At 32.0% G+C, this 14075-nt stretch overlaps 1 protein-coding gene and 1 non-coding gene across 7 annotated transcripts in view; both read left to right on the top strand.

Moving 5' to 3' along the window:
• The window catches only part of LOC125657684 (ciliary-associated calcium-binding coiled-coil protein 1-like), a 56371-nt gene extending 42451 nt beyond the window's left edge, over positions 1–13920 (top strand). Inside the window, exons 1-11 of one of the 6 annotated variants that reach the window (XM_056150250.1) lie at positions 2681–2821; positions 3185–3240; positions 3429–3506; positions 3898–3927; positions 5415–5518; positions 7962–8131; positions 8731–8878; positions 10300–10372; positions 10602–10721; positions 12845–12973; positions 13730–13920. In XM_056150250.1, coding sequence (XP_056006225.1) covers positions 3226–3240; positions 3429–3506; positions 3898–3927; positions 5415–5518; positions 7962–8131; positions 8731–8878; positions 10300–10372; positions 10602–10721; positions 12845–12973; positions 13730–13816 — 954 coding nt within the window. In that variant the 5' untranslated portion in view covers positions 2681–2821; positions 3185–3225 and the 3' untranslated portion in view covers positions 13817–13920. The other 5 variants (XM_056150249.1, XM_048888411.2, XM_056150251.1 and 2 more) reach the window with 5 other exon arrangements.
• Positions 7091–7163, top strand: Trnas-gga (transfer RNA serine (anticodon GGA)). The gene has a single exon. It is a non-coding gene; the product is annotated as a tRNA-Ser (tRNA).
• Positions 13921–14075: the final 155 nt, after the last annotated feature.

Raw genomic sequence — 14075 nt, 5'->3', positions numbered from 1 at the left:
CAGTAGAAAGATCTTATCACAAGAAATGCTCATGTGCAATATGAAAGCTCTAATATTTACCATTTAGAAGTTATGACCAATGTAAAAAATAAAAAAATAAAAAAATAAAAAAAAGTAGGTCAAATGTCAAGGTCAAAATGTTAAGAACCCATGGAAAGGTCTCGTCACAAGGAATACTCATGTGAAATATCAAAGCTTTAGCACCTACTGTTCAAAAGTTATAAGCAAGGTTAAAATTTTCAAAAGTAGGTCAAACTCCAAGGTAACGGTCACAGGGTCAAAAATATTGATACCCATCGAAAGGTCTTGTCACAAGAAATACTCAAGTGAAATATCAAAGCTCTAGCACTTGCTGTTCAAAAGTTATTAACAAGATTAAAGTTTCAGACAGGGTGACAGAATTACGGAATGACAGACAGGACAAAAACATTATGCCCCCTATCTTCGATCTCGGGGGCATAAAAAAGGGTGACGATATAATTATACATTTTCTTTGGTTATTGATGAAATCAAACTAATTAATACGGTTTTCTAGTTTTAATCCATGATAAGGCAAAGTCACATGAGGGTGGATCTACCTTCAAACCTACAATATCTTGATATGTACTACATGTAACAAACGAAAGAAAGACTGCACTCAGAAGTCAAAACATTTACACCGATACAGAAATCTATACGACAAATGAAATTCAAATTTAGTTGTAAATGCATAGTCTGTGAAATCCATGTTTCATATACAAGAATTGATTTACATATTACACGTTTTAAACAAAATTAGAACTGAAAATGTTGCTCGATTCGTTTTGCGTCAGTAGATATTGACTCATTCTAAAATCCGATACACCCAAATCAAACCAGAGAGAAAAAAGCCCTAAATTCCAACAGTAACTCTTTGTACCGAAAAATTAAAAAAGCATTTTTCAGTACGAAGATCACACATGTCACAAGTAGCATTTTCTTCTTAACATGACCATGTAGGTCAATATTAGCTGTATTAGATCCACTGTTGACAACCTTAGCGAAAGCTCTGTATTTGATTCACTGTTGACAACATCAGCGAGCTGTCTTAGATCCACTGCTGACAACATTAACGAGCTGTATTAGATGCACTGTTGACAACATTAGCCAGCTGTATTACATCCAGTGTTGACAACATTAGAGAGTTGTATTAGATCCACTGTTGACAACATTAGAGAGCTGTATTAGATCGACTGTTGACAACATTAGCAAGCTGTATTTTATCCACTGTTGACAACATTAGCAAGCTGTATTCGATCCACTGTTGATAATCTTAGCGAGAGCTCTGTATTTGATCCACTGTTGACAACATCAGCGAGCTGTCTTAGATCCACTGCTGACAACATTAACGAGCTGTATTAAATCCACTGTTGACAACATTATAAAGCTGTATTCGATCCACTGTTGACAACCTTAGCGAGCTGTATTAAATCCACTGTTGACAACATTAGCGAGCTATATTAGATTCACTGTTGACAACCATAACACTTTAACATTCAAAATAAAATTTTAACTCTTAAAAATGTAACACAAAAATGTTTGCCTTCAAAGATACAAAGACATGCATCAAGTATTCAGTCAGTTTTGTTTTTGTCCTCATATTTCATACAAAATGTATTGTACATGCAACGTATTTCTAGGTATCTGCAGTTTCGTCATTATTAGTTATATTTGTACCAATATTTCACAGAAAGTAGAATTTCCTGCAATTTGCATGTCAGTTATTTACATTGGATTCTATAAATGGCACAGAGTATCAAATGAATGACAATTCATGCTAACATTATAATTCAAGCTTTAAGCAGATACAATGCGGATATTTTTGCTTATGACTTTGAAATATAGTATACAGTGGATATCTTTAAATGATAACATTTTTATGCTACATATTGATGAGTAAACATATTTCATGTTGATTATTAATATTTGTAAAGAATTCTCCGATTTTACGGAATATATTTTGATAAATTTCTTTGAGAAATTGTAGTCGTTGTAGTCTTCTTTTTTTTTTTTTTAAATCATATGAGAGTACCTTTAGGGAATCAATGCAAATGATTGGTGCACAAATATATTTTAACGATTGGAAATTTTACATCCCGTGATGAAATATTGATAAAGTATAACATAAAAGTGATTAAACTACAAACATTCATAAAAATGTTACTTTAAAAAAAAATAAAAGTGACCAAAGATTACATCATGACCTAAAATGACGGAAGTTATCATCTTCGGTGGGATTGGCAAAACTTTCAGAGCGATATACATGTATGTCAGAAATCTGTATTTTGTAATAAAATAATGAGGAGACAGCTTTTTTCTCCCTTTTTTTCCCTTTTCACTTTAGCGCAGAGTTCCTCGCAGGGTTTCGACATAATGATGGAATAATCGGTATTTTTTCGTATGTTCAGATTCGCCCCTCCCAGTTGTACATTTAAAACCTCTATCTTCTTCCAAAGTCAAACAAATAGTATACATAAGTTTAAACCTTTGTTCATAAAGAATCCCTCGACTCGATGAATATGTCGCGTTATCAGAACCCTACCCGACTTGGATTGAGCACCGATCGCAGCTTTTTAACAGCGATAAGATCGCCTTATAGAACCTGCTATATTCTTTAGTAGCCCTACAGCTGATTAAGTTTCTATTGCAATATATCTGAAGGTCAACAGAAGCTTAACAAGGTTCAAACTCCGCGAGAACGTATTGTATCTGTCACTGCGGGTTCGTATCCCCCGTAACTTAATGTTTACAAGTCTCTGAGTTTAACAGGATTTCTTTGATGACAGAATACTTACAGAGAATGGTCAGTGCTTGCTCTTTTATCATGACAAGATAGACTTATAATATGAGGCTTTATTTTCGTGAATGTGGAATGGATTAGATATTATATATGCATGAACAGAAACAAATCATTTGATTAATCTCCCCGAGTTCGGTATATATATATACTAGAGTTAAGTGGTCATATGAAAGGATTAGAAAAATTAATCTGAAGCATATTTACAAATCGGAATTTAATTGGAGTGATTGTCGTTTGTCGTGTAATTAAAACTTAAGCGGATTGTAAATCTATAAAGGAAAATTCTATAGTTACCTGCACAGATTGACCACAGTCGTAAATGTGAACCATATCTCTTTTGAATCAATTCATCATATATATTTTTAGTAGCTGTATCGTGATTTCCTTAAAATAGTGACGGATATACCATGGCTGGACGAAGGGTAAGTATTGAAAATTCAATAATTGGTTTTTAAAGCAAAACAAAAAACACAACAACAAAACAAAACCGTAAAACAAACCCTGCTGTCCCTAGATAAATTACTTACTCTGGATTTCACAACAAAAATTTTAACCTTGCCATTTCAGTGTTTTATTTGATACATTGTGCTTTAATACTTGACGCTATCAGATACACAAAGACGAGGAGGAAATAGCAGGAGGGGATCCGCACCTTGTCGCCCATGGAACTCCGTGTGGCCGCCCGAGGGTATAGCTCAATAATGACCACCCCCCTCCAAAATCCCCCCCCCCCTTCCAAAGTATCATCCCATCCCGTTCCTAAACACCCCTCCCATTTACCTTAAGTGTGTTCCTATATGTAGAATATGATAGTTAAAAATCAATCATATCTGACCCATTTTCTGAGTCCACCTTGACCTATCTTTGTCTCGTACCTGACCTAGATCTATATACAGATATAATCTAAGTGAAAAAAGCTAGAACTGAATCAAAGCTCAAAGAAAAATGAAATATCAGTTACAACCATATAATGTTTCTTTAGTTTCAGTAGATCTAATACGATCTCTGAGTCGCGCTATGTTTTCTTATTTCTGATCGATTTTGATATTTTATTAAATTTTCTTTTTGTTTGTTTTTAGTCAACACGAAAGGAGAAGGGAAAGAAAGGGGTAAGTAAGAGTAACCGTCCTTTGATATAGCTCTTCAATCTTCGAAGGTAAATAAAGGGAATTTGTTTTAGCAACAACACTGAAAATGGCGGCGAAAAGCCAGACGAAAGTTTCGGGAAAATCAAACAAAACGCCTTTACCTACGAACAATTCAACAAAAACTGATACCAAGGGAAAGAAAACTGTTACAATAGTAGATGTAAGATGTTAGATAACCTTTTTTCATCTTTGATTGCACACAAGCAAAGTGTTTTAAAACTTGCATAAATTCTCGATTTCAATTTTCAATGTGAAGCATATGGTTTATCTTTTGCGATTTTTAAGCTATTCATGGGAAGTAGGACATGTTTCTTTCATGCATGATTGACATCTACAGATTACAGTATCTTCAATGAAACCAACTTAAGTATCATTCTTGCAGTGTTCGAAATTGGTTTTAAATTGGTATAGACCACGAGTCTATGCAAAACAAGATGACATAGATATCATCAAATTAGCATAGATCGCAACATTGAAAAGAAATATCACAAAAAACATGTTCATTTACTTCTAATGTACTTAGAAAGCATGTTTTCTTTCCATTTCCCTAACAATATCCTCCTTTCCTCATAACAATTATCAGACGTCGACTGACCATGTAAGGTCCTTTGGAATAACTTTAATGCTTTAAATCTGGAAAATCGGCATAGACAGTTTGGTCTATCTCAATACGCCAGTTTTGAGATTAGAGCTCTCCTATGTAGGAGGTGCATTTAGTGGAACTTTGAATGCTTAGGTGGGACAGAGTGGTACGTACTACAGTCAATGCGAAAGATGATAAAATTTATAAAAACCGACTTCTTTTTAAATACTTGATGTAGGAAATATAAAACGCCATCAAAAGAAATGTTTTACTAATGTGGAAACATAAATACAATGCCATATTTCCAAACAATATCCTGGATATGATAGGTAGGAGCAACAAAATAACGTGATATAATAAGAATTCCAAGTATTTAATTACTTCTTGAATACTTATCATTTTAATACTTAGTTTGTGTACCAGTCAAAATTGGGTGATGAAACTGCGTATGATAAACTTACTGAGCAGATTCACTTCTGCAGTGATGAATATATGTCCCACTCCCGCGTGTAAACAAGTTGTTTTGCACCTTACTAAGTACGAGAGTTCTCCAAAGGGAAATAACTCGGACTTATCTCGAAACCAGCATATTACAATTGGCATAGACCAGTCTCATTTGACATAGACTCGGTCTATCGGTCTCTGGTTAATTTTGAACACTGTTCTTGTCCATGTATGCAGATATTTAGTTTAGATAATTTACCGATATATGAACATTTTCATATATTAATGAACTGATGCTTTGCTGCTTTTGATTTAGCACACTTCATTGTTATAGTACGTTTCAGGTGGTAAAAGATAAAGTATGTCAGTTTCAATGAAAAATCAATGTGTTTACTTAATGCAATGTGTTCCTAAAACACAGGGAGAAGATGAGGTGGATGACCAAGCAGAGAGCTTTGCTTACAAAATTCTTTCTCAGGAGCAGTGTACGGAACTTCTGAGCTTGGAGGTCACTGATATTCAAAAGTAAGGGTCAAATTCCAATCAAATGCTTACATTCATTCATTCATCTTTTATTTCCTATAATACAGAGATTATCAACATATATACAAAGGATAAACTTTTACATTATCAGTGACAAAAAAATCCCCAAAAATATGAAGTTGATGAAATTAAATTATATATTGTACATTCAAAAACAAGAAGGGAAAGAGAGGTGAGAAAAGGCAATATATATACTAGTTTATTATATACCCATCAATGTATCGTTCTTTGACAATATATATACTAGTATACAATGGAAATAATGAGATCAGATTGTGCTGAACACTTACAGTAGAAAATGAGCCAGACTTGGGCAGTCCTTTTACATGCTTTGATGTTTGCATAGCATATTGTAGATTGTGAGGTAGAAAACCTGAATATTAAGTTTTGTAAACATCTACTGGGTGCCGGTAAAAGAAGTACTAATATTGCAATAATCTCTGAATTGGGTAGATATCCTATGTTCTGCTCAATAATCCAAAGTATTTTACTATATTGGCATAGACTTGAGAATTGCCCAGAATCATCCCTGTTATACAGTGCTTATACAGAGAATATCAATCTGAATTCATATAATATAAATTGTTGGTACAAAAACATTAGTTATTTTAAGGAAAAAATGGGCATTTTGGTACCCAATTGTAAAAATCTCAAATTCTCATTTTTCAAAAAACAAATGAAGAATCAGGTACGGAAACAATTTTTACTGTACTGGTCAAAACGACGTGAAGAGGGTCAGAAATCAGGAAAACTCACAACATATTTTTCATATAAAGAAAACTTTACTATGGAAAGTTATATATTTTTAGAATCCCTAGAATTAAGAAAAACTCTATGTAGATTCTGAATTAGTGCGCATGACCTTCGAATTGAAAGAGGAAGATATGAATTTACAAAAACCAATTCTGGCCAGAAAATTTCTTTAGAAAGAAACAAAAGAATTTGCGAATTATGTAGCCTTAATTGTGTAGAAGATGAATTTCATTTCCTTACTGATTGTCCATTCTATGTTGAAGAGAGAAATATGTTTTTTAATGGTATATACAAGCTCAACAAAAATTTTATCTATCTAACAAATAAGGACAAATTTACTTGGTTGATGATTAATGAAGACAAACCAGTAATTGTCAAATTGAGTGAATATTTAGTGCAAACTTTCAGAAAAAGAAGTGATGCTTTAAAACTGCAAAAATCATTATAGTTTATTATTCATATGTTGGTATAATACTGATACTGTCCATTTACTTGTGTATACACATGATTAGCAATTCATATATGTATGTACCTGTTTCCCCAACATGCTGCATCCACATGCAGTTTGCAGTCTATGTAACCTGTAGTTAATGTTGTAAACTTTCTTTCTTTTTTGAATTTCCTTCTTTATAAACTGTCTTACTGTTATGCCCTCTGGGCCCAAAATTGGAATAAACTTATCTTATCTTATCTGTAGAGTGCACAAGAGGTGCCACTATGTGCTTAGCATTTAGTTTCCTGAAATCGATGATTTCTGAATGTGATAGGACTGTCAGCGGTCAGCCGGGTTCGATCGCCGATGGCCAGATAGCTCAGACGGTAGAGCAGCTGACTGGAGATTCAGGGGGCCTGGGTTCGAATCCCGGTCTGGTCTGTTGCATTTTCTCCCTTCCTGTTAAAACGTCAATTCATGCACTGCATATACCAACTTTCATCTATAATGTATATGTGAGAAAAACTATCCATAATAACAGTGAACAGGAAGGGAGAAAGTGCAATGGACCAGACTGGGATTCGAACCTGGGAACCCCGAATCCCCAGTCAGGTGCTCTACCAATTAAGGGCTCTGGCCACTGGTGATCAAACCCGTCTGACTGCCACAATTGTGTCTCCCCGACAGATATTATTCACCTCAAAACAGTGACTGCCTTGTGGAATGCTTGTTATAATACTATTGCTCACTTTTGATGAAGTCTCCTCGTAACTACATAGACCTGATCAGGTATTGGTTGACCGAGGCAGTAGGCTGAAGTCAACCCAATGCCTGACTAGGTCCTTATAGTCATGAGTAAACCTCATCAAAAGACAATAGCTGCTTTGTTAAATGATCAGGAATTTTACAACAGTAGTTTCACAATATATTTTTTCCCCTATTCCTTCAATAGATAAAAACATGTGCATCAAAACACATTATAACAATATTTCAATTACCAAAATCTAGAAAATGTAACAGTTATAAAATATATTCTCAATTTTTTACATTGTAGTTCATATAGTAATTTGACCATAATTAGTAATGTTTGGTCAATTCATAGACGACATCGAATTTGATTTAAAAAACATGATATTTGCATTTCTCAAATAGAAATGTGAAAGATTTACTTGTATAATTCGAACTTTCATGGATGAGAATGACATGTCCAGAAATGACGATTTGATCTTTTATTTACAGAAAATTATGTGAAATCTTTAAGTTGTCCAACTACAGCACAGATCTGCAGGATGCTGCTACATTAGATTACTACACAAGTGCCACCTGGTGGGGGAAACAGCAGTCATTTACTCCTCAACAGCTGTCTGGATTTTTCACAGTGGTGCATACATTATTTGCAAACGTTAAAGGTTTGAGTTTGTTTTCATGTTTACAATTGTGTATCGATCATATTAGTATCTTGAGCACAGTTAGCTTATCCTTATTATGGTTAAGTAATGTACGTGTCATTATATTCATAAAGCATAAACTGACATATGTATATGGTATTATTATATACTTTCAATTTCATCTCTTCTTTTTTCTTTAAAAGTTTGCGGGCATATATCACACGATATATGCCCGGAAACATTCCGGCCCGCAAACTTTACGTCACAATCAAATTTCTACGCCGTTAATTTTCAAATTTTTCGTGTTTTTCATCTTTTACTCAGATAAACCGATAAAGTTATTGTTAAAAATAAAATTATTGTTAGTTTCTAAATGAAATTGAAAGTATATAATAAAAAGGTTATACACTTTGTATGGGAAATATGACGACCTTGTTTTTTGTCGCGAACGGACCTCGCAAGCTCGGTCCGTCTACGCGCCAAAAAACTCGGTCGTCATATTTTCCCATACAAAGTCTATAACCTATAAATATTAAGAGTGTACATCTTTAAGGAGTTTATGTCAATACATGTTATGCAAGTATGCTTTTTGAATTTTTTTTTTCATATTTTATTTATAGATCAACACATGCATTTAGTTGATAACCTGAAGGAAATGCAGAAAATGCTACGGGGGGTAGAACCAGAGTATTCTGATGTGAAATCAGCAGGCCTGGACTTTTTTAACTTGCAGCAGGCCAAAAGCATATCGGAGTACATGTTCACAAGGTAAGGAAGTTGGATATTAATAAAGTTCATACCATTACAGTCTTCATACATTTTTTATTTTAAGAAGGAGTGGATCCTAAACATTCAGGCTGTAAATAATTATAGGTTATAGACTTTGTATGGGAAAATATGACGACCGAGTTTTTTGGCGCATAAGCTCGGTCCGTCCGCGATAAAAAACAAGGTTGTCATATTTTCCCATACAAAGTCTATAACCTTTTTTTATATACTTTCAATTTCATTTAGAAACTAACAATAATTTATTTTTAACAATTTCTTTATTGGTTTAACTGAGTAAAAGATGAAAAACACGAAAAATTTGAAAATTAACGACGTAGTAATTTGCTTGTGTATTGATTGTGACGTAATGTTTGCAGGCCGGAATGTTTCCGGGCATATATCGTGTGATATATGCCCGCAAACTTTTAAAGAAAAGAGAAGAGATGAAATTGAAAGTATATAATAATGCCATATATTACACCACATATATTGCAATTAAAATAATTTTTTAAAAGGTGAAATTGTTTGTAAATTTATACTCCAGCTCCTCATTAATCATTAATGCGTACATGTATATTAATTCAGCAATAATTCAATTTACTTGTAAAATGAAAAATTTTATTGTTTCGATTTGCTTTATCAACATTCTAGCTTTATATCGTATAAAATAAGTTGCAGGAAATTATGCCATATGATGTCACAGTATGTTTGGCTCCATTTTGTTGATACAACAATATTGCTCTACATCATATAAAATTCATATTTCTGTAAAATTATTCATTAAATTACATCAAATGGGATTTACTAGATTAAATTGTAAGGAAGGAAAATAATTCCTACTCATTTTATATGATATAAAGTAAGCTGAGACAGCCTAGTTTACACTTTTTGAACCATTTTACAGTTTATAATGAGGAAACTACCCAAACTTACTTTTAATTAAGTTGGTTGACTACATTCTGAAATAATTTCTCAAATCAGTACAAATTGATTTAATCATAAAAGATATAAGTATATATGCCAAAAAGGCAGAAAATATGCAAGTTTGGATAAAAACATGATTTTCAAAAAAATTATTTCAACACATATATGAACAAAAGACTTTGGCGGATTTGAACTTGAGATCTGCAGTTCACCATCTCAATGCTTTAACCACTGCACTACAATGATAGACAAACAAATCGATCGATACAAATAATTTCACAAAACACTTAAATCACCATCTTGTGATGTAGTGTCATAAAGAGTTTCAACTTTAGTGTAGTGAGCTACCTTAAGTATAAAATGAGTAGAAATTACTTTCATATATTTCTTAAATAATCTATTGTAAAATTAGATAGGCAAGTTGGTTATCATGATTAACTTATTACATAATTATGTATAACTTTGTATTCATGTTTTGTGTCAAATTGAATTTTCAGTCTTTTTCAACACTACAAGTTGTTTGAGTTTATGTTCTCTCACACTCAAGCAGAGGAAATAATAGGGACAGATGTAAGTACTACAGTACTACAATACAGTAGGGACTTCTAATTGAAAGCTAGATGGCTATATTACCAGTATCTGTGAATATCACTATGTATGTTTCTCTTTTTATGTAGATCATGGTAAATTGCATCAACAAATCTAGAAGCATTTAGTAGCTTTTCTTTTGAAGAAAAATTCACCTGTGTGGATATATTTATGACTTATATGTACCTAACTGTTTTTGGTTTGAATTTAGTTGGAGATAGAGGTGGCAAAGCCAGCCTCACTGCCCTTCCCCCCACCCCTGGATGAGGGAGTAGAGGAGAGTCTGTTCTCTGCATACATAGCCACACCTCCCCCCTCACCAGAACCACAGGTCTGTACAACATGCTTTCCCTTTTGAACTATTGTAATTAGATAAAAAAAAAATAAATAAAAAAAAAATAGAAGATATTTTAAAGTGTAAATTTGCCTTATAATACATGTATGCACAAGAATCAATATTACTGTTCTGACTCCTATTCATTTTTACATGTACATACATGCACACTTTTTTTTCTCTGGTGAGAAGAATTCAAACCATAGCATGAGTAGGTGACTGAAATTATTTACACTGTGAAGACTAATAATATATATGACATTGTGGATATTCATCATGTAGAACCCAGAAAGGTCTTATCATTTGTCCCATGTTTTAAAAATTTTGAAGCATCTCTTGTTATCAACCCCAACCCCTTTCTCCACTTTTCCTGTTTATTCGATCAATTTTCTACATTTAATTTTTAAAATAATACTAATATCTTGTAAAGAATTTTTCCAATTCTATTCATTGATCTCTTTTTTCTGAATATCCAAAATCAACTGAACTTATTTAAATCACTTCATCAGTAATATTTTTACATTGATATTTATCCCCCTTGAAATATATTAAGAGTTTTCATCAAATTTAAAATAGACATTAGTTGTACGTCAATTAGAGAGTGAAATAATTTTTCATTTGAACATTGTTAAAATGCTGAATTGTATTCAAAATGAAGAAAATTACATTTTGAAGTAAAAAGAATATTTAGTGACCTTTAATAAAAATTGAGTAAAATTTCTCCGCAATGAATTATTCATTCCATACTACAATGTTCTTTGCCATAATGTTTCAATTTAAACAAAAGAACCTTTATGTGGAAAATTAAAATCTTAAGGTTATGGAGTATACATATAATTTCTAATATCAGTGGTAATTTTTATGAAATGCAAAAACTATCAGTCATTTTGGTAATGACTTATGTAATTAAATCCCATGTGATTAGTTTCACAGTTAATGAGTTTTAGCCATGACAAAAGTTGGAAGATTTGTAAAGATATGTGAGTTGATAAAATAAAGGGAAACAGGGTATATGAGTCGGGGCTCTTCAAGCATCATTGAAGAATCTTTCAAAAAGATTCCTAAAAAATATAGTTCATTTTACCTCAATATGACCGTGCCATGGTCTGAGTTAGTGTTAGTTACAAACCTAAATACTGAATTATTATTACAAATCTAAATACTGAATTATTATTACAAATTTAAATACTGAATTATTATTACAAACCTAAATACTGAATTATTATTAAAAACCTAAATACTGAATTATTATTACAAAACTAAATACTGAAGTATTATAACAAACCTTGATACTGAATTATGATTACAAACCTAAATACTGAATTTTTATTACAAACTTAAATGCTGAATTATTATTACAAACCTAAATACTGAATTATTATTACAAACCTAAATATGGAATTATTTTTATACTGAATTATTATTACAAACCTAAATGCTGAATTATTATTACAAACTTAAATACTGAATTATTATTACAAACCTAAATACTGAATTATTATTACAAACTTAAATACTGAATTATTATTACAAACCTAAATACTGAATTATTATTGCAAACACAATTATTATTACAAACTTAAATACTGAATTATTATTACAAACCAAAATACTGAATTATCATTACAAACACTGAATTATTATTACAAACTTAAATAATGAATTATTATTACAAATCTAAATAGTGAATTATTATTACAAACCTAAATACTGAATTATTATTACAGACCTAAATACTGAATTATTATTACAAACTTAAATACTGATTATTACACACCTAAATACTGAATTATTATTACAAACCTAAATATGAATTATTATTACAAACCTAATTTATATAAATACTGAATTATTATTACAAACCTATATACTGAATTATTATTACAAACCTATGTACTGAATTATTATTACAAACCTAAATACAGAATTATCATTACAAACCTAAATACTGAATTATTATTACAAACTTAAATACTGAATTATTATTACAAACCTAAGTACTGAATTAATATTACAAACCTAAATACTGAATTATTATTACAAACTTAAATACTGAATTATTATTACAAACCTAAGTACTGAATTAATATTACAAACCTGAATACTGAATTATTATTCAGGTTGAAGAATCAGTAAAATCTTCCGAGCCGCCAGTGGTGGAGGACATTGATGCTTTCTCTGAACTGACTCCGCAAGATGTCATAGAGGTGGTGGAAAGTGTCACAAAGGATTTGATGTCAGGCCTACAGGTCAGAGTCAAAGGGAGTTTTCTGACATGTCCTACTTTCATTTATTAAGTTCCTGGCTTGGATTTCTGGAGAAAATCTCAGTAACTTAAATTTGTTTTGAGAAATCCAGGCCTGGGGTGTTTGTTTGAAGAAAACAAAATCTAAATCTGTGCTGTCCTTATGAATGTAGAAATACCATCAAATGCAGAATTGACTCTAACCTTAAGGAGGTTCTCTACATCATCATAATGACTGACCTCCTTTTAAAACATATTAAATGAAAATATAAATATCAGCAATATTTGCCTATTCATCTAAAAAAAAACATTGCCTAGCCGAGTAGCTCAGTAGGTGAACACGTCAACTACTGAACTGTAGATCGCGGGTTCGAGTCCATGCAGCAGGGATTTAAAAAAAATTTCAGATTGCTTTCTACTAAAACTGCATTTTTTGACTAAATAAAGTAAATTTGAAAGTTTTCTATCTAAAAAATATTGTTGTACATATCCTCCACTTTTCATCCATATTTCTCTGGTGTAGCATACCTCCATAAGGATAATACATTAAATGCCAAAATATTGAAAGACAATGATATTGTTTGTTTGGCCGTACGTCTGGCAGGACAATGAACTAATCTCGGCATTGAGATACTATAGACTGAACTGAAGGTATATGTAGTAGAGCAGTATTACAAAATCACCTTCAATGTAAAACACCATAAAGAATGATGAGTGATGGAGTATAGAAAGTGAGGGTTTTTTCCTTTTCTTTTCACAGTTGGATATAGCAGCAAAGCTCCGAGAGAAAGAAAATAAACTGATTGAAAGAATCAACAAAGTTCACAATATTGCTGGGACAACATAGCACATAAACATTCTAATTCTATGTATGTACATTGTTTGTCATATATGTACCTGTTTTGTTACCATGTAAATATATACACTTACAAATAAAAATGTAAAACTCAGCATTATTGTTGACAAGTTGCTGTAAGTTTTATTAAACTAGTGCGTTGCCACTCAGTGAAAGGTCCTTTGTTTTGTGTAAAGTTGTAAACCACATAATTTTCAATCTCAATCTTTTTATACACTCACTATTTTTGTTAAAACAATAATATGAAATT

This window comes from Ostrea edulis, chromosome 9 (genome assembly GCF_947568905.1).
Source record: "Ostrea edulis chromosome 9, xbOstEdul1.1, whole genome shotgun sequence".
In the NCBI taxonomy this organism is placed as follows: Eukaryota; Metazoa; Mollusca; class Bivalvia; order Ostreida; family Ostreidae; genus Ostrea; species Ostrea edulis.
This window is presented reverse-complemented; position numbering and strand designations above follow the sequence as displayed.